Source organism: Euwallacea fornicatus, chromosome 22, assembly GCF_040115645.1.
Source record: "Euwallacea fornicatus isolate EFF26 chromosome 22, ASM4011564v1, whole genome shotgun sequence".
In the NCBI taxonomy this organism is placed as follows: Eukaryota; Metazoa; Arthropoda; class Insecta; order Coleoptera; family Curculionidae; genus Euwallacea; species Euwallacea fornicatus.
Window position 1 is genome coordinate 2,207,930 of NC_089562.1, and position 18,880 is coordinate 2,226,809.

General features: G+C 39.2%; 1 protein-coding gene across 1 annotated transcript in view; it reads right to left on the reverse strand.

Moving 5' to 3' along the window:
• Positions 1-18,880, reverse strand: part of rst (roughest) — a 137,983-nt gene that overhangs the window by 11,663 nt on the left and 107,440 nt on the right. Inside the window, exons 6-10 of the mRNA XM_066295434.1 lie at positions 15,009-15,098; positions 13,212-13,376; positions 11,202-11,380; positions 3,990-4,269; positions 1,559-1,804 (exon numbers count right to left, since the gene is read on the reverse strand). Of these exons, the coding sequence (XP_066151531.1) occupies positions 1,559-1,804; positions 3,990-4,269; positions 11,202-11,380; positions 13,212-13,376; positions 15,009-15,098 (960 nt within the window). The remainder of the gene's footprint in view (positions 1-1,558; positions 1,805-3,989; positions 4,270-11,201; positions 11,381-13,211; positions 13,377-15,008; positions 15,099-18,880) is intronic.

Here is an 18,880-nt window from a genome sequence, read left to right on the forward strand (position 1 = left end):
AGAGTGTAAAATACTTCGCAAAAACAAAAAAATTGTACAAAAGGAATATTTTGACTATCAAAAACATCGTAAAAAAAAAAACAGAACTTTTTACCGGTAATGTAAAGATATTTAAAGTTTTCAATAAATGACAACATCGCACCGCTTATTTGTTAATAAAGTGAGTTGACCCTGTTGTCAAACTTCTATCAGTGCCATTGATACGGAAATAAATAATTTATTTTGTTAATTATATATAGGGCTTAGAAACAAGAATAGAGGGCCGAGTATGACTCATTACTAATATTGATTAGGAAAGAACTGTTTTATATATATACACCCTTGTTCTTGACAGATCCCCTCACCTTTTATCACCATGAATCACCACACTTTTGCCGAACACAGTGATTCATTTTACATTCCATTTTTTCAAAGACTACCTCAAGTGAGTAAAAAATTTGCAGATATTTTCAAATATTTATCAATAATTTTAACAATAATAAAAAATAATCGTACGTACATATATTATATAACTTTCGAATTCATTTATTTTTTCCTTGACCTAACATTAAAGAATAGGTTTGACCATCGGCCTGAAAATTGAACCTTAGCACAGCCTATCTTAAGGACAATTGGGCCCATTTACTATATGGCAACACAGTATCGTTCTTTTGTTTCAAAAACCTAACATGACTTAGGGGTTAAACTGTGCGCTCTGTTGCCAGCGTTTGCAGATTTTCCTCGACCTTCAAGAATGTTTCTCGGATAATGTAATAAAAATTAATTTGGAGCAAAGCTTCTCTTAAAAATTGCAACAGAAATTTTATTTAAGGATGGAATTTGCAGAAAGGGCGGCACCAAAAGCGGTTAACCGCACGTTCATACAGGATTCCCCCAGGATACGTGAATAAATAGAGAAAATTAAAAATTGGAAGCTATTTAGATAATTATTGGGCGCGGTTGTGTACGTGAATCCACAAAAGAGCACCGGGGACTGCTATATGACGGGGTGTAAATTAAGTCCGTGTTTGCTTGTATATAGAAGGAATATGAATAGATACATCGGTCTGTCAAGGACTTTAATAAAAAAATATAGCGGTCTTCAGCTGACATTTGATTGACGATAATTGCGGGAAATCTATTAAATTTTTTCTGTAAAATATCGTATTTTCGTCTATTTATTCCTGCTTTTAGGGGCAATTTTCCTCTTTGACCTTTGTACAATTTTGGTGATCTAAAACTCACTGAATAATCTTTGAAGTTCTTGCGTTTATCGAAGAATTTAGGTTTTCTTTCTAAAGCGGAGTATGCAGATGCAGAATACACAAAAGACGAAACAACTTTGTATATCTAGGAAACTTCCTCCAAGACCTTTTATGTTATGAAATTATTAGATTCATCCCCTTGAAAACCGGAACTATCACACGTAGCTTTGTGCAGCAACCTTTAATTATTGAGGACAAGTTTAAACGGTAAATCAAAAAATTAACCAACTTTTCGAAAATCGTCCGCCTCGAATTTTCTCGCCAACCTGTTCCAGGGTAAATTCAAATAACTTAAAACTTAAATAATCACTCACCCTTAAGATAAATAGCAGCTTCAGCGCCAATGTCCTGAAAGCCAGTCACGTGGGCTTTGCAGTAATAACGTCCAGCGTTGCCCTGCTCCACTCTTAAAGTGAGATTAGCGCTTGTGCTCACTTTTTTCTCTTCATGGTACCAAGTAATGTCGGGAAAAGGGTTCCCGTCCACATCGCAGGTGAGGATCACAGTGGAGCCAAGTTCGGCTTGGACTGAACGAGGTTTGGTGCGAAATTGTGGACCATCTGAAAACAAAACGAGAAATCACCTGACGTCCTCTCAATATCAAAAATAATACGAAACTTTCAATTAAACGGAGGTTTCTGCCAAATGGGACCAAAAGACAAGTTTTTAACCTGAAATTTGTGTTTTTTATGTTAGAAATTTAGGTCTTAAACAATTCCGGTCCCTGAAATGCTTTCAAGGTGCAAAATTTGTGGCGCAAATTTAAGTATTTTATTATTTCAGACTGCTGAATTTCTTGGCTAAAATTGAGATCACAAATTCAGATCATTAACGTCACCTTCAGCGGTTAAAAATTTAGGTCTGCCACGTCTCTTCAGACCGTTAGCTTCCCGTGCGGCAATTTAAGTACGTATTTTTGCCATTTTGGTTGCTGAATTTCTGCTGAATTTCTCGGAAATTTGATTAATTTCGATCATAAATGTTAATAATTAATGATACTTATGATTTAGAATTTTTAACTGGAAGTTCACTAATTTCAGTACAATATTCTATATGTGCATGTATAATCTTAGGTGTTATAATTAACGAAAATATCAAATAATCTAAAAATTATATTAAAAATAAATAAAAGTCTTGTAGAAAGGGCTTGTTAGCTACCACAGGGGAGACAAAGTTTTACAGAAAATGTGAACGAAATTGAGAAAACCGGTCAAGTAGAAGGTGTTTTTCCGTATTGACAGACACTTGGATGTGAGTGGACATTTTCAAAATATGAACCTCTCTAAAAAAATCGCATGAAAAGAATATTTTGACCATTCAAACCAGCACAGATATGCCTGAAAGTGTCCAAAGGGGCGAGAAATATCCAATTTTGACCATTTTTCAAATTTTAAGCGGCGATCTCTCGAAAACCCGAAGAACAATTTCATTAAAAGAACAGTTCACGTTAATTGCTTTGATGAGTTTTATCAGCCTGTGCCGGGCAGGTTGCTCTATTTTTTCCAGTTACTGTAATATTAATGAACCAGGACTTATTTCAATATTAATTTTTGCGATTTTGCGAGTCGCTCGAAATGGGGGTTTTCAAAATTAGACCGAAAAAGAGTACATTCCTCCTTAGTAATAATTTTAAGTCAAAAGTGAGGACTTTGCTTATAGCCCCCCCCCTCTCTTCAGCCCAAACAAACTAAATTATAACGATTTTGAACGATTGGAAGTAGCGTTATTCCTTGTAGTTTCGCCACTCTCTGTTGGCACAAGAGGCACTAATATTTAATGACGAAACTGAACGAATTGACGTCATCGTGACCTCTTATATCCTATACGGTCATTGTGCCGGAGAATGAAACGTGTCAACGACAAATCACGATATAGTGGCACTAATAAATGGCGGCATTAAACAATAGGATCAAATTTAGTGGAATGCCGGCAAATGTTTGCTACGTCCGCTTCGCCTAGATCAATGCAGAAAAATGCACAATATCCATTACTGAGGATGTTTGTATTCGCCTAAATGAAGCAGAAATCGCCATAGGTACACCTACACTGTGTGAGAGTAATGCTGCTATATCAATAAATTACCTTAAACCAACAAACACAAAGTTAGCGAACTATTATTATTTGGGCATTGGGGTCTATTTCTATTTGTGAATAATAGATAAGCCCTCCAGGATAATGTTTTCGACACAGTGAACCCAAACATGAAAGATCCAGAAGTAATTTACGCTCATTAGTTAATCATTATGTCGTTTTTCGCAATTTTCAGTGAAAATCGATCAACGTACTATATGTATAGTACACATGTATATATAGTATATATGTACATATATACTTGATGCATTCAAGTTTCCATGGACGGTTAGACGCGAAAAGTCAATTTCCATAATTCAGAGAAGTTTAGGTCACACTGCGGCGAACTGAATTGCCAAATTTAGTTTTAGGGTAAATTGACCATTCTTCATAAGCAGTCCATGCATATAAAATACAATATGCTGTGAGGAAGCTATTTCTCGGCAAATAATAACCTATACTAAGCTGAATAGGGCCCCTGGTAAATACGAAATCATGTCCGAAAATAGAGAATTATACTTTATGAATTTCCAGGGGTTCGCGCGACTCAAATCGTATAATCTATATTATTTCGGTGACTAAGCTATACTTTTGGTCGATTATCTTGAGTAGTGGGTTTAACCTGGTTGAGGACTATATTAAGGTAAAATATAGGCTATCGAAGCCGACACTTACAACTTATGTCCAAACTCTGACTCTCCTCACTCTTCCCCACTGCATTGTGCACTTCGCATTTGACGATGGCGTCATGGTGCTTCCTCGAAACGTTGTGCAGCACCAGCTCAGTATTAAAGTCTCCAATGATAGGCTCATCGTTCAGGAACCACTTGTACGAGACATTAGGAGGGTTTGCGTCCGCCTTGCACCCCAAACGCACCTCAGACCCCTCAGGGATGCGCCCGTTAGGGCTCATCCCCGAGAGCACTGTGACCGTGACTTTTGGCGCGTATTTCACCTAAAAACAAAAAAGTTTGTCCATTATACAGCAGCCCTATATGAATTGCTAATGCCCCCCTAACGAGCAACTCGTCCTCCGTGCAGTCACTTTAACTACGTAATTATACTATAAACTCGGTTAAAAATTTATCTGCCCCCACGATGTCGTAACGAGGGTCAGTGAAACTTTTTCAAAGTTGCCTTGTTTTGCTAATCAAATTTCGGACAGAGTTTATGACGTAATTGGCCATCCAGAAGTTAACCGACGCGGGGTCTTTTTTGGATGTCGGGACGTGCTGGCAATTGCAAGTAACGAGGTGGGAGAAGTGGGGCTAATTCGGGTGTTAACTAACAACGCTCTATTCAGCAAGTGAGTCACCTTTAAAGGGAAGAGGTAACCTTTATGTGCGTGCTGTTTAGGGGACACGCCGTCATTAGCAAGTTATTATATATCAGCAAAGGGAAAGGAAGGGTAGGTACGCATTCAATAACAGAGAAGCAGTTTGGAAACGGGTCCTGGAGATGCAAGTTCAGAAGAAGTTATCCAGAATTTTTCCCCTTCACGTCCTACTAAAGTCTTCTTTTGGAAATTTCCATCGGAGTATCTACACTCTCGAGAATAAAATTAGGGTCACTTGAATAATTCCTTAAAGTTCGTGCAAACAAACTCAGGAGGGTATTTTTCCAGACTAGGTGGGCTTCTCTTCGATATCTACAACCCATTTGAACAATAATGTTTCGATGAGCATTCGACAAAAAAGCAACTGAGTACCAAGATTCCTGCAATGGGTTATCAGCATTTTTTTGTTCTGCGTTTTTGCGTACAGTAATTTTTTCCCTGCTACGCATATAGCGTTTTAGCGAGTGCAAGCGAAAGGGAATATGGCTATTGATAAGTGCGAAAGAGACAGACTACCATGGTTGACTCGCAAACAGTACGCTTCAACCCGAGGAGGAATCACAAAAAGGGCTTGTTTTTCAACTGATTCATTCCAGAATTACCATTTCTACCGTGGTGCTTGTAGAGGCAAGATCACTTTAAAATTTATCATGGATTTTTTTTTAGAAGCACGCGTTCAAATGTGCCTTGAAATTTCCCGATTGATGTGCTCCTTCGGTGAACATTAACAGGAACATTGCGACAAATTAAAAAAAAGTAGTGATGCGCGCGTTTTTCTCACTTAATGAAAACGAACTCGCGGCATCAAAATTGAGATAACTTTTGTGAGGAAGAAAAACCGCGCATTTGTCTTGCTACTCAAGAAGAAACTCATAACTTTATCGAAATCATAGCAAGTAGGGTTGGTGGAACTGAGGCGCACAATATACTTAAAAGCAGTGTAAATCATAAAACTGCATCAGTCAAATGAAATTTTGGATCCAGATTACGAGTTTCGGATGTTGACGTGTAAAACTTGAAACGAAAAAGGCGAAAGTCGATTAAAACTTTGTTTTCTACATTGTTTTCGTCGGCGAATCAAGTTTTTCATTGCGTGGAAAACGTCACCAACCGTCGGTCGAGACTGCGCCCAACGAAATTCTCACAAGACTTGTGATACAGGCCCTCAAAAGCCACAAAAATTTAACGTTTGGGCTGGGATTTTGGACAATCACATTCCTGTACCTTCCTTTATTGATGAAAATTTGAAAGGTCAAAAATATCTAGAACATCTCGAACATCAAGTTGTTCCAGCTATTACTGAGCTTCCTAATTTTGAAATCAATAATTTTTTGTTTCAACAGGACAGTTGTCCTGTCCGCAACGCCGAAGCAGTGCGGCAATTCTCAAATTAAAACTTCCCTAATCGCCTAACTGCTAGATTTGGGAACATTAATTAGGTCACTGGAACACCTGATTGAGCTCCAAGCGACTTCCTCCTCTGGGGTTATCTCAAATCAAATATCTTATAATATGATGAAGATCTTGCACTCGATTTAGCAGAACTGAAACAAAAAGTTCTTGGTGACCGTCGATCAATTATGCCGGACATGCTAAAGAATGTTCGTAGGGAATTCTATGAGCGTTTCGGGTGTTTTTTAGCACGAAGGGATGGTCGATTTGAGCACCTTTTATAAACCTCCTTTTGAGAAAAGATTATTTATCTTGTGGCTGCGGTTTTTAATCTCAAAAATTTAAATTTATTATAAAACGGAATTGGTGTGCGCAATTTGCGAGTAAGTCTGTTTGGTATGCAGCGAGTTCTTCAGCGATATGAAGAAACTTAGCTGTTCAATCGGAGACCCGGATCAGAAGGAAGAAGGGTTGGAGATAACCGCCGTCTCTATTGCTTTAAGGGACTGAACGGTTACGACAGCCTTCGCCCGATTGCCGGATGGCCCTTCAAATCCATCTGCAAGAAGTGAGAAATGTAAACGTAAGCCAGTGGACCGTTAGTAGGCGACTTCATGCTGCTGGATAATCTTCTCGAAGTAGAGCCAAAGGGCCGTTGGCTCGTGAGCATCACATTGAGAGGTTGAATTTTGCACAAGAACCCTTGTCTTCGACAAGGGGATAAAGGATTAAAGTTATGTATTGTTTTTCGATGAATCTCGATTTTCTGTTACGGGTTCATACGTATGACACTGTGGCGATGACGGATCAACTTTTTTGCGGTGGAGGATCAGTAGCGGCATAAAGAGGAATTTTAGTCTTCATCCCAAATGGGACTCTCACATGGTACGTGACTGAGGTTTCTAAAAGTCATGTTGCACCATTCACGGTTATTCTTGGAGAGAACTCAACCTTAATGCGTGATAATGCGCGACCCCACACTGCTCGCATTATTGTTATCGCTTTCCTGGACGAGGTGGACATCACGCAATTTGTCTGGCCCGCTCGAAATCCGGATTTGAATCCGATAGAGCATGTTTCTGATGAGATAAAGTGACGCTTACGGAGACACGTGCCGGTTCGTAGAAATGCCATAGAGCTTCACGAAATGGTGGTGCAGGAATGGGACAAGCTTCTGCAGAATGTTGTTCAAAACTTAAATCGAAGCATGCCCCTTCGTCTACGAAGTGCTGTTTATGCCAGAGGAGGAAATATTTCGTCCGCAAAAACTCTTTGTTCGGGTTAAATGTATGTTGTAACAAAAATTCCTTTTCATTCGAGCAATCACTGCAAAGTCACCGCATAAAGTTAGTAAATTGTGTTATTGGCAAACAAAATTCGAATACACCATTAGATATTAAATTAAATGCAAATTATAAGGTGACCTAAATTTTACGCTCGGTAGTGTATTTTACTGGCTACTGGTCAGATTTGGTCAGTTTCTCTTCCTAGTGCCCGAGCTTCACGAAAGTATTCGTTTTGCCACAGTAGTCCTCCGTTCTTCGGCATTTCTCTGAATTTTCCGTCTCTTCCCTGCCTCACGTTTTGTTCATAATCTCCAGATTTCGTTCACTTAAATTCAAAGGTAAAATCTTAAAGTAATAGTATTAATGCCCCTCGACGCCTTTCTAGTTTTCGAATCCCTCCTCCCGGTGTCCTGAAATTAGCAACCGTGAATGGGCAAAACGGCTCAGTTGCCACTTCATATCATGACATCGAATGGAAAGCGGAGGAATCAAAGGCGATCAGGAAATGGGATGAGGAAAATTCTTCTTGAGCACACGATTTAAAGCTGTTACCGACAATCACGATTGACATGGAAGGCCCATTTTCCAAGGGCACGCGTCTTAATCATCTCTTATTTGCTGGAGGATTTGAGGGGCACAAACTGTAGGAATTTGAAAATTGGGACGCACTCGCATACCAAATAACAACGGGGCAGTTAGACTGTGTAAAAACGGAAACTGGATGGGCGATCCATTTGATTTAAAATGTCACAAAAAAACTGCAGAAGGGAGAACGGGACAACTTGGGCGCTGGAAACCAGAGAGAAGGCTTCCATCATGTTTTCTCGATTTTTGTTGATAAATTTGTCATTTTACTGAAGATCGGAAGCGGTCTTTACAGCCGTCCCCCAGAGGTTTCAAGAAGCGGTAATAGAAATCGAATATTGACTGAGAGAATTTTTATGATATTTTCTTTCGCATGGAAAGGACTTCAACGATCATTTCTCAAGAAAATACCGTCACCTTCCTGCTTTAATATCACGAATTAGGTCAATCGCCGAGTCTAGACATCATCAACTAAAGCGCAACTATTCGTCACCAAATCCCTATCATTTAGACAGAAAAATCCAATTTTCGGAAAAACTGGAATTCGTGTAAAACTTTTGATATTATATCTTTATCTGTAATAAAGAGCTTTAAAGCAAACGGCATTTTGTCGCTTTGTCACCGCTCTCTAATTGTGTTACGGACGATCCGTTGTTCCCGACAACTTTTATTCCGGCAGCATTTTGCCAGAGATAAAAAGAATTTGCTCCAGAAGGACTGTAATGAGCCAGTGTGGCTCCCTATTGTTTTAATTATTAGGAGTTCGAAAAAAATTGTGTAATTCCGTGAATTGGCACGCAACCCGAAGGGGGGACCCTGTAATAAATCTGACGTAATTACAGGTCCTCTGGCATAAAGCCTCATCTGCCATTCATCGCTCTAATGTATCAATAACATGATTAGAAAATTTTTCTTTTATGCCGTTACGGAAAACCCATTCATTATAATTCTCCCATTTTCGTCAGTGAGAGAACACTCTGCGCGTGTTATAATGGCAGCACGCTATTTGATGTTCTGTTATTTCTTGCCTGGAGGAAGGTAATAAAAAAAAGGGATATTCAGGGCCCGCGGAAAATGGAAAAGGAATGGCATGTGGAGGAATTGCCATTAAATATTTACATCGATGTAGGAAAACGTTTATTTCACAACGACGAACCGCTCGTGTCATTGAATGATAAAGGCTCTCATGGAGATTGGTTGGTTTTTAAAACGACCACCGAGACACAAAGAAAAATATTACGCTGGTAAAAGGCCGGATTAGTTTCCTTTTCTCCCTCTTTTGTCTCCACCATTTGTCAACAGTGGCAAAACGAATCTAATTTGTGTTTAAAGTTCTTTCGGTTTACGGACATTAGAAGCCATTTTGAAGCACAATCTGTAAATAGGAGTTAGTTTTACAGTTAAATATAAACGGAGCACGAAAACACGAAGGCCATCATATCATCAATTCTAAGATAGGAAGACGTCTTAAAAAAAATGGAAGTAACTCGTAACACCTTCTTCCACCGTAAAATTTTTGGCTCTCAAAATTTTGAAATTATGCAATAGCGAATTTCATTAGGAGTCCAGAAAATATCATTTTCCCATGTGCGCTTGCTCAATTCTCGTGTCAGGCAAAGCCTGAGCGGGAAGTCATACCGGCACTAGAAAATGCATTTCAGGACGTGGGGCAAATGATACTTTTCGGTACTAGACTCTGAATTTAATTAGGAGAAATGACGTTTTTCCTTGCCTTCGCTCGAAAAGTGTATTTTCAGTGTCGTATAATGAAAACTTCTTTTCAGGAGCGTTCCCGAAGTGAGACATTTTTGAAAGGCCTCATATTTCTGGTAAAAGCCCTGTGTTCGAAAATTACCCAAAGAAAGCCCTTTTCAACGTTGCCGATTTATCCCAATATATTGCCGTGTGAAGGAAATTTTTACATTTTCTCTTATAAAAATATATCTTTTTTAAAGATATTCGTATGTATAAAATTTTTAACATTCTTTACAATAAATGTCTGGTTTTCAGCTCAAAAAAGGTCTTTCCAAATGGCCGAGTTTCTTCAGTCTGGTTGCGCATTAGAAACGTTTTTCCCTTTCTATCATGATAAAAATATGATTTTTTAGGACTTTTGATTTGTTCAAAACTTCATATTTTAGGTACATGTTTTGTGCCTGCAATTTAAACCCAGAAAAGTCCTTTCCAAGTGGCCGATTTTTCTCAATATGATCGTGTTTGAGCGAAAATATAAGCTTTTCAGGATATTTCCACGAGTTTCCTCAATAAAATTTTGTTTGAGGGATCCACCTTGGAAGTTGCTGCTTTTACTGTTGAAACTATCAGTTGCCTCCAATGTGCCAATATCAAGTTGTACTCATCGTCACCTATCCCGTATCACGTTCCTTATATAAACTTAATATAGACCAAACTTATGACGTTGCAACATATGTTATGTTTTTTGTTTCCTTTCAATAATGTGCACTAGAAAGGGATGGTTTTATGGTATGCCGCGTGTAGTATCATTTTCGACTTGTAGGTCGATGCGAACAGTGGGGGGAAATGAGAGGTTGTGCGAACAAAATTAGATATTTTCTTCTTGCAAATAATGTCTCTTTTTTAAGAAATTTTGGTAAAAATTAGAATACAATTTTCATCGCTTACAGATGACGTGACATACGTTACAAAATGACCGATCCCATTTGAACAGAGTTAGGTGACAGGAAAAAAAACTAAAATAGGATTATTCTATTTCGTCAGTGGTTTTGACAAAAGGTGTTGGAATGCTCAGTACCACTTCGAGCTGCGTATCAGGAAACGAGACTGCGCACTTATCATTGCCCGGGGGATCTTGCGATTCTTCCTTCCTGGCGAAAAGATTAGAAGAGATCTTGCGAATTCCCTTGAAAGTTGACTCATATCAAGCCGTTGCAGAAACAAACAAAAATGAGAACTTTTAACTTTCATAAGACAAGCAATGAATTACTTGAAATTATGTCGAGGATTACCCTGGCGGAAGCCGTTCTGTCCCGCAAAATGGACCCGACAATAAAAGTTTTGTCCTGGAAAACCTCTCGGCGAGGTATTGTCCACCGATATAAAAAGCCAACGTATAACACAATGTTTGAATCGGCGGTATAATAGAACGGACGGCGATGGGTAAAACCCATTTGTTCTTTGCGAACAAAACGGGGACTTTTGAGCGGACATTTCAAAATAGCTCCCTTTAATAGAGAGATAAAATCCGAAAATTTAGTGCATTGTGAAGGAACTAAATGAACAAACGCGATTATTAAAAACTGGACTTACCTCTAATTTGAGTTTAGCGCTCCTGTGAGTCCGTTCGGCGGTGTTTTGCGCCTGGCAGGTAAATGTGGTGTTATGATGCAGCTTTCTCGGTGTCAGTTTCAGGATCGATTTTGCTGTAAACCTCCGGCGATCAGGTAACTCCTCGATTATGTATTCGTTACCCTCAGACAAGACGGTTCCTGCAAAACAAAGTTACAAAGCTGATAATAATTCATCTTTCTAGCCCACCTTGAAAATTTTCAGTTTACAGAAGAGAGAGGACATTTCGATATTTATAGAGCAGACTTTGGCTTCCCTAGCGGTGGAAAAATCTAGAAAAATTGCTAGCTCTTCTCTACCCGAAGTTATGGATTTATGATTTTTTTTTTTTTTAATTCCGACTTATTCCTTCATCTGAGCGCGTCCGTGTTGATTTACAAATTCGCCTCGAAACTTTGCAGTTCGTACAGAAGAATCGGGGCCATTCAACTGTAAATAAATTTTGCTCTCCATGGAAGTACAAACAGAATGCAAATTAATAATGCATAAAACGTAAAATACTACAAATACTCATCTTCAACACTTTCTCTTCGTGCGGTGACAATGTTTGGATTGCACAAACCGCATGATCGATTGAGAACGTGTTTCGCGGTCTGATTTGGGGCGATAAACGTTTCAGATGTTTTGCTATGGTTTCTAATTCGGTGTCTATTACCATCGAAGAACTCACGGTTATTTACCATGAGCCCATTCATTGGGCAACAGCTATTTGTAACAAGGGTTTATGGACAAAAACGGCAATTTGTTGGCCGGCGAACCGAAAGGATTTTAAACGCTCGAGCCAATAGGCATGGAGAGGTTTGGACGATTGGCCAACGGTCAAACTAGTTTTTGATTTATTTTGCACGTAGGATATACGATTATACGGGACTGATTCAAATGCGAGAATTACATTGTTTACCAAAAAATAAGTCGACTTCAAAATATTGCGATAAGTATGAATTCGTTTAAAAAATATTCGGTTTTAGCCCACAAGCCAGCATCAGCTTTTTAATACGAATGAGTATTCCAATTTTAGTAAGTACAGTCGGAGTAAAAGTGAAAATTCGTGTCTGTGACAATTTTCAAAATTCATATATTTTGACACGAACTTGTAAAAGAAACATTACTGTTTTCACCATTAAAAACTTCAAATGCCACCACTGCGACATCACAATATTATGTACCTTGGGAGACGCCCACCCCGCATCATATAGCTCCCTTTGTCTGCTGTATGACGTTAGATTTCTAGACGTAGATAACAGCTATGACATTAATCCTCTACTTTAAGAATAAAGTATGTCCTGGGTGCAGTTGATACGTATCTTTTATCTTCGTTTAATGATGTGTACCAGAAAAGGATGATTGCATGCTACGTAGAAATCATCATTAGTCTGAGTCGCGGGTTGATTCGAACAGTGGTAGCAAATGAGAATTTACAAAGAGAAAATTAGAGGTTTTTCTATAATGTTTAAAGTTCGATATTGAATTGTTTTGGTGATAATTTTTAGGTTCCCGAAAACGTTTCTATAAAGTTGATGTTTGTACTCCATTTTTGTGTCGATCACTTTCGAATACTTCTCTCCGAATACTTTCGAATACTGGAAGGAAGTCGGGTCGTTCATTCGATTATTGAGAGGAATAAAATAGGCCGATTATCCCATCGCTACAGTTAGAATCTGCCAAGAAAAGAATCTGGATATAAAGTTAGAACTTTTATGAGCATTAAATATTTTAGGGGCGAACAACGAATGAAGTTTTGTATACATGTCGAGCAAACACTTGTTGAAAATCCAGGTTTAGTTTGTTTGCAGACGAAAGGTACACTTAAATTTCTTATTTGTGTATACACCTTTGTTTCGGAAGAGGAGTATTCTCAAATAAAACTCAAGTTTCAAGCGGTGCATAAATTATGTATGTTCTTCAAGGAGGCTAATTATTTTCGAGAGAGTGAGTAGCAAGAAATTTAAACTCGCTTGGGAAAACGCTTACCATGCCCATCTATCCACGTAATCTCAGCTGCAGGCTTGCCACCGAAGCTAATGCACTCCAGTTCGATTTCCCGATCTTCAGTGGTCACCATGTAGTCTCCTTGGACGATTTTAGGTGGGTCTGGCGGGACTAGCACCGTGAGCGTTGCAAAATTGCTTCTGATACCTGAAACACGAACGTTTAATGTATACTGCGTCACATAGAAAGAGAACACCACATAAAAACGGTTTTATTTAATAATTTTTTGAATATATGTTTGTATATTGGAACACAAAAAAACCATTAAGTATTCAGCCATATTTAACGATGTATTTACGAGTTATTGAAAATTTTGTTTTTTTTTTACTATAAAAATTGCAATAAAATATCAATAATATGACTGCAAAATATTGTTTATTGGTGTGTAGTGTGCTCAGAAAGTGCTTTTAGATTAGTCAAATATTCCTAAACGTAGAACGCAGCGAAATTTTCATCAATTGAACGAGTTTGAGAGAGATCGAATTGTGGGTGTACGAGAGGCGATCGGTCATTAAGGAAAATCGCCACTAGACTGACCCTAATGTAAACACTATGGTGAGATGTTGTCAGGCGTGGTTCCAAGAAGAGCAAATAGGCCGAAGGAAAGGTACTGGGAGATCCCGAAAAACTGCAGCACGCCACGATCGCCGCCTTTGAATTATGGCCCTAAGACACAGGTTCGTCTCGTTGAGGACGTCGGCGGGTGAGTGATTTGCTGAGTATTCAGGACTCATCGGGATTCGAACCATTTATCGTCGGATAAGAAGTTTTGGACTAATTTTCTACCGTCCCCATCTAGTGTTACCCCTCACCTTGAAACATCGTTCAAATTGACTGCAGTGGTGCAGAGAAAAGATATATTGGAATTTGGAATGAGGTCATATCGCGTTTAGCGACGAATCCAGATTCTGTTTGGGTATTCGTGATGATCGGGCAAGATTAAGGAGAAGACGGGATGAAACACAGGATCCTCAGTTTACAATATAGAAGCATGTCCATCAGGCTGTTGGGGTAATGGTTGAAGCATATGATAGCTGGTCATTGTTACTTTTCATTAGAGGCAACATGACAACCGAACAATACATCCGAGAAGTCCTGGAACCTCAACTCGTGCCTTATCTGAAAACTCTTGTTAATCCAGGTTTCCAGCAGGACAATGTAGAACCACATGTGGCTAGAGTGACTATGGACTTCTTTCAACCAAATGCAATCAATTTGCCATCTTGCCGACCACGATATCCAGACCTTTCACTGATTAAACATGGGTGGGATTTTGTAGGTAGAAGGTTGCGTAATTTACCCCGTCCCACACAAACCCTAGCTTTGCTATGTCATGCTCTCCAGTTAGCGTGGAATGAGATTCCCCAAGAGAACATCAATCACCTCATTAGATCCAGAATGTACTGGATGTACAGGAATGGAAATGACACTGCGAAGGATCAATAAATCATAGATTATTTTTTGGTTTTTAACGGTTAACAAATTTGTTCAGTTTTTTAATTAAATATTTGTTTTAACGCAAGAAACGTACACACCAAAAGTGACTTAAATAGAAACGTTTTCACGGGGTGTCCTTTTTTCTGTCACGCAGTACAGTTTTGGTCTCCTGCAGACCAAAAAATATATACAGAAGCGCATGACGGGTGAATTTTGCCCACTTCAGGCTCTGGCCTGAAAAATGCATTTTAAAGCAACACAAACGGCGAACCGTTTGGAAAATTTTACAAATTTGGTGCTTCGCTGTGCTGACGAATCAAGATATCTAATCGATGTCCTTACCTGGCTGTCCTTGAGGTCCCGGGGAGACTTGACACTGGTACTTTGCGTCATCCTCCAACATTACCGGATAGATGTCCAAAGAATAATCGCCTGCAACAAGACAAGAAGTTTCTAACTAAAAAAAAGTTGCAGGCTCATTAAGCTCCCTTCATCAAAACCCGGAAATCGCTTACAAAAACAATAAACCGCGGCTCTAGCACCCAATAAACACCATCGCACCGGCAGTTTACGATCTGCAGATCGATAAATTTTGACTTTTACTATGCAAAACATGATTTTTCGAGTATGTATTGAAAGATTTATCCACATTCCTGTCAGCGAAAGAAAGCAATAGAGAGTCGCGTCGTCAAAGGCGAGTGGCCACTAAAAAAAACTTTTTAATTAAAATATATCCATTTGGACGAAACGGGATGCCATAAAATCTACGTAAAAATCGAAAATAAAACCCGGAAAATCGTTAACGTTGAGGATTGTCGAAGCTGGAAAGTTCCTTGTGAAAACTGAAGTTAGACGGGCACGCATGCCGGAACAATACTGCCATTTTTGCTTACTAAAAGCTAAAATTTTTACTTTTTATTTTACGATCGCGCCCATTTTTCCCCGAGGACTGAAAGGGTCCTCCCTCGAAACGAAAAGCCAAACCTCAGCCATTTTTTGATAGTTCATATACCTACCCAAGGGCTCTTGTCTGCAGGACATAAAAATGTATCTCAACACTGCAGTAAAAGCACCATTTTTATGGGGGAAGAAATTCTCGAGAGCCCCTGAGCTCTTAAAGTAGCTTTTAGTAACAACAAAACTACTAAGACATTCCAGCTTTAAAACCGGCACTCCACAAATTTATTAATTAACCTCTAATCTAATCAACGCGGGGAGAAAAAATCTAGGGCACCTGTTAAGTGAAATCATTCTAGAGGTAATAAAAGCCCCATTATGACTGTATGGAAATCGTTTCAAGTACATAAAGCGCTTACTATAATTCAGGAAAGAAGCATTCAGAGTGGATTTTTTCAATGCCAACGGCGTTAAACCTCAAGCTGAACTACATATAAAGCCTTAATGCCTCGGAAGTAAATTAATTATAGACAGTTTAGGTCCGACCAATTTGTGTTATCTGGCGGATTATGGTTACACTTAGATTGCTTTTAATTTACCCGCATTATATCTAAATCTGCAATAAAAAATATTCTATGGCGGCCTTTGAGGACTTAGCGCTATTTAGATATAATTGAGAGATAATTTGTGCTCGAAAAAAATTACTTCTAAGCGGGCTAGAACATATCGCTAATACTAATGGTAAATTGGCTCATGTAAGTGGGCCCTGAGGGGGAAATAAATCCTGGAAACTTCCGTGGAACAGTTTTAAAAGAGATTGCCCTTAGACGAATAAACAAACACAATTTCCAAAACAATTTAAATTCAGCGCGCGGGTCTAACTTCCCCGTTTCGATTCGTCCCTGGATTTCAGCAGGAAACTTTTTCGCCCTTAAAAAAACCACTTCGATGAAATTTTAAGTCTGCCCTTTTCGGCTTTAATTCAGTGTAATTAGGAAGGTAGCAGGTCTTTGAACAAATATAAATTATAAATTGGGCAATAGTGACCGTTCGAGTTTCGGATGATTAACTTCACTTTACGGGAAGTTTCATAACAATTACAATCAATCTTAATAATTGGTCGGTATTTATCAGTAAATAGCCTTAATGCCTCCGGAATGGAGAGGGTAAATAATGGCCCTTAACAGAGCCGGGGTGTCAGATCAAGATTTGTGATACATTCAACCAAGAGGGGCGGGGGGGATCCCAACGCTTTTTCCAATTTCGTTCATTGGTGCCACAATAAAAGCGGTTTTTCCATGATGGATTTTGAGTTCGGTTAAGCTAAGGAAGTGGCATCCTCGCCATTAAAATTCGTTTTTGTCAAAAATGTAATATTTTTGAAGGAATGTGTTGCACTGTCCGTTTTCGCGTTCTGTGTCCTTTTTTTACAAACTTTCTTTAAATATTACAGCACATCTTTCCTCAGAATTCGATTCGAGCACCGGTCTCCTTCCATCAAATTCGCAAATTTTTCTAGTTCGAATTTTCGCGCATTCATCTCCTCAGGATTGCCTTCTCCCATTGATTTCCGGCTTATTCCTGATTTCACTTCTCAGGACGTGATTCTCTTTCATATTTGCAGACAGTTCTTGCCGTAAAGCTGTCCGCCTGGAAATCAAATTTGTCGTGTTTGGGCGATTTCGGCTAGCAGAGTCGAAAATGGAGGTACGACCTTTGTGCTGGGCCACCTTCTCGAAGTGATTCCAAATCGAGGAAATGGCAACGTGGCGATTCGAATTTGTTCGCGTCAAGACCGTCAAACTTTGATAGAATTGCGTCGCAACATCGTTACCGAGTGGACTAAAAAAAAACTTAAAAATTGAAGCCTTAAACGCGCACCGTTCGTTGCTTTCCCATTTAGTGTATCCATTTTTTATCTGGTGCGTTCCTTTCCGTGTGTTTAGTTTGTCAATTTGCAGAGTTAAAACGCTGAATTCTCGTCTAAATTGTCAGAAAATCTACGTTTGTCGTTAATAATTTAGTCAAACATGGACGAAAGACGTCTCTGCAAGGAGCTACCGCCGTTTGATTCGTCTTAACTGGATAAAGTAAAGTGTGAAAAGCGACAATTTTCCTCTTAGAGGTGTTGATCAGTTTGTTTGGTTTATCAATTAACTAGAGTGGGATGTTGCAGCAGAGGGAAATTTGGTGTTTTCTTATTAAATTGGTTTCTTCTGAGGTGTCGCCTTAAAACGCAATCAGGGAAAAAGTTCCTGGGCGAGGCTATTAACTTTAATAACAAGAATTTAATTTATCTGGAGATTGGTTATCCGATATTCTGGCTACGTCTCTCAAACAGAGGGAGTTTCTTATACATACGACCATCAAACCACAGCAAATCGGTTAAGTTTCGCTGATCTCTCCTAAATGGGGCCCTGCATCCTCCCTCGGCATACTAATTACCGTACTAACGGCACAAACAACTTCGGGACTTCTCGATACTTCAGCTATAGAATTATTAACACGTCTATCAACCCCAAGCTTTCAGGTTATCTCATTATCGAGTAACGCCCCGTGTATAAGTCCCTGGAAAACGGGACACATCTATTCTTCATCGATCAACTTTTTTTTATTAATACGGAGCACACTACGGTTTATGCGGTAATTCCAGCACATATCCAGGGCGAGTTCCATATCCAGGCGGTCCCCCGGGGGCGGTGAAAAGCTGTTATGTCACCGTGTTACTTGGAGCATCCCTTCGTGGGCTGTGCATGCCGAATTCGTCCCTCGGCGCTGGACAATATTTAAATTCTGTTCTGTTTGTCTGGGTGTTGTCCTGCGTTGCGGATTCTCATTTCAATAAGATGAGCTTCTTTGTTTTTAGTGGTGGAAAAATTGGCCATACGCGTTGGGAAATTTTGAGGTGAGCCGGAAAGCGCAAATGGACGGAATCTTTCTAAAAGTTCGTTTGATTGAATGGGAGTTCTATTTTCTGAGAGGAGCAGTTTAAGGCTCGAACTTTCAGCGTTTACGCAGAAGCAGGTAAAGTGTAGTGAAATTACAAAGTGGAAGTTCGCAAGCAAATCGGCTTTGCAGCCGTTGGTTGCTCTTGAGTATTACAGACAGCTACGAAAGGAAATAAATGGACTAAATCATTTTTACACAAAATGTGTTAGTAAAATCACTTTCTGCAAGTACGCAACCGCGCTTGCTTGACCCGTCCATTAACTAAATTTAAACAATAAAATTTTAGATTATTTTTTACTCCGATCAATTTCTCATAACGATCAAATTTGTCAACATTATGAAAGGCCAATTTAGTTTCCGGCGACAAT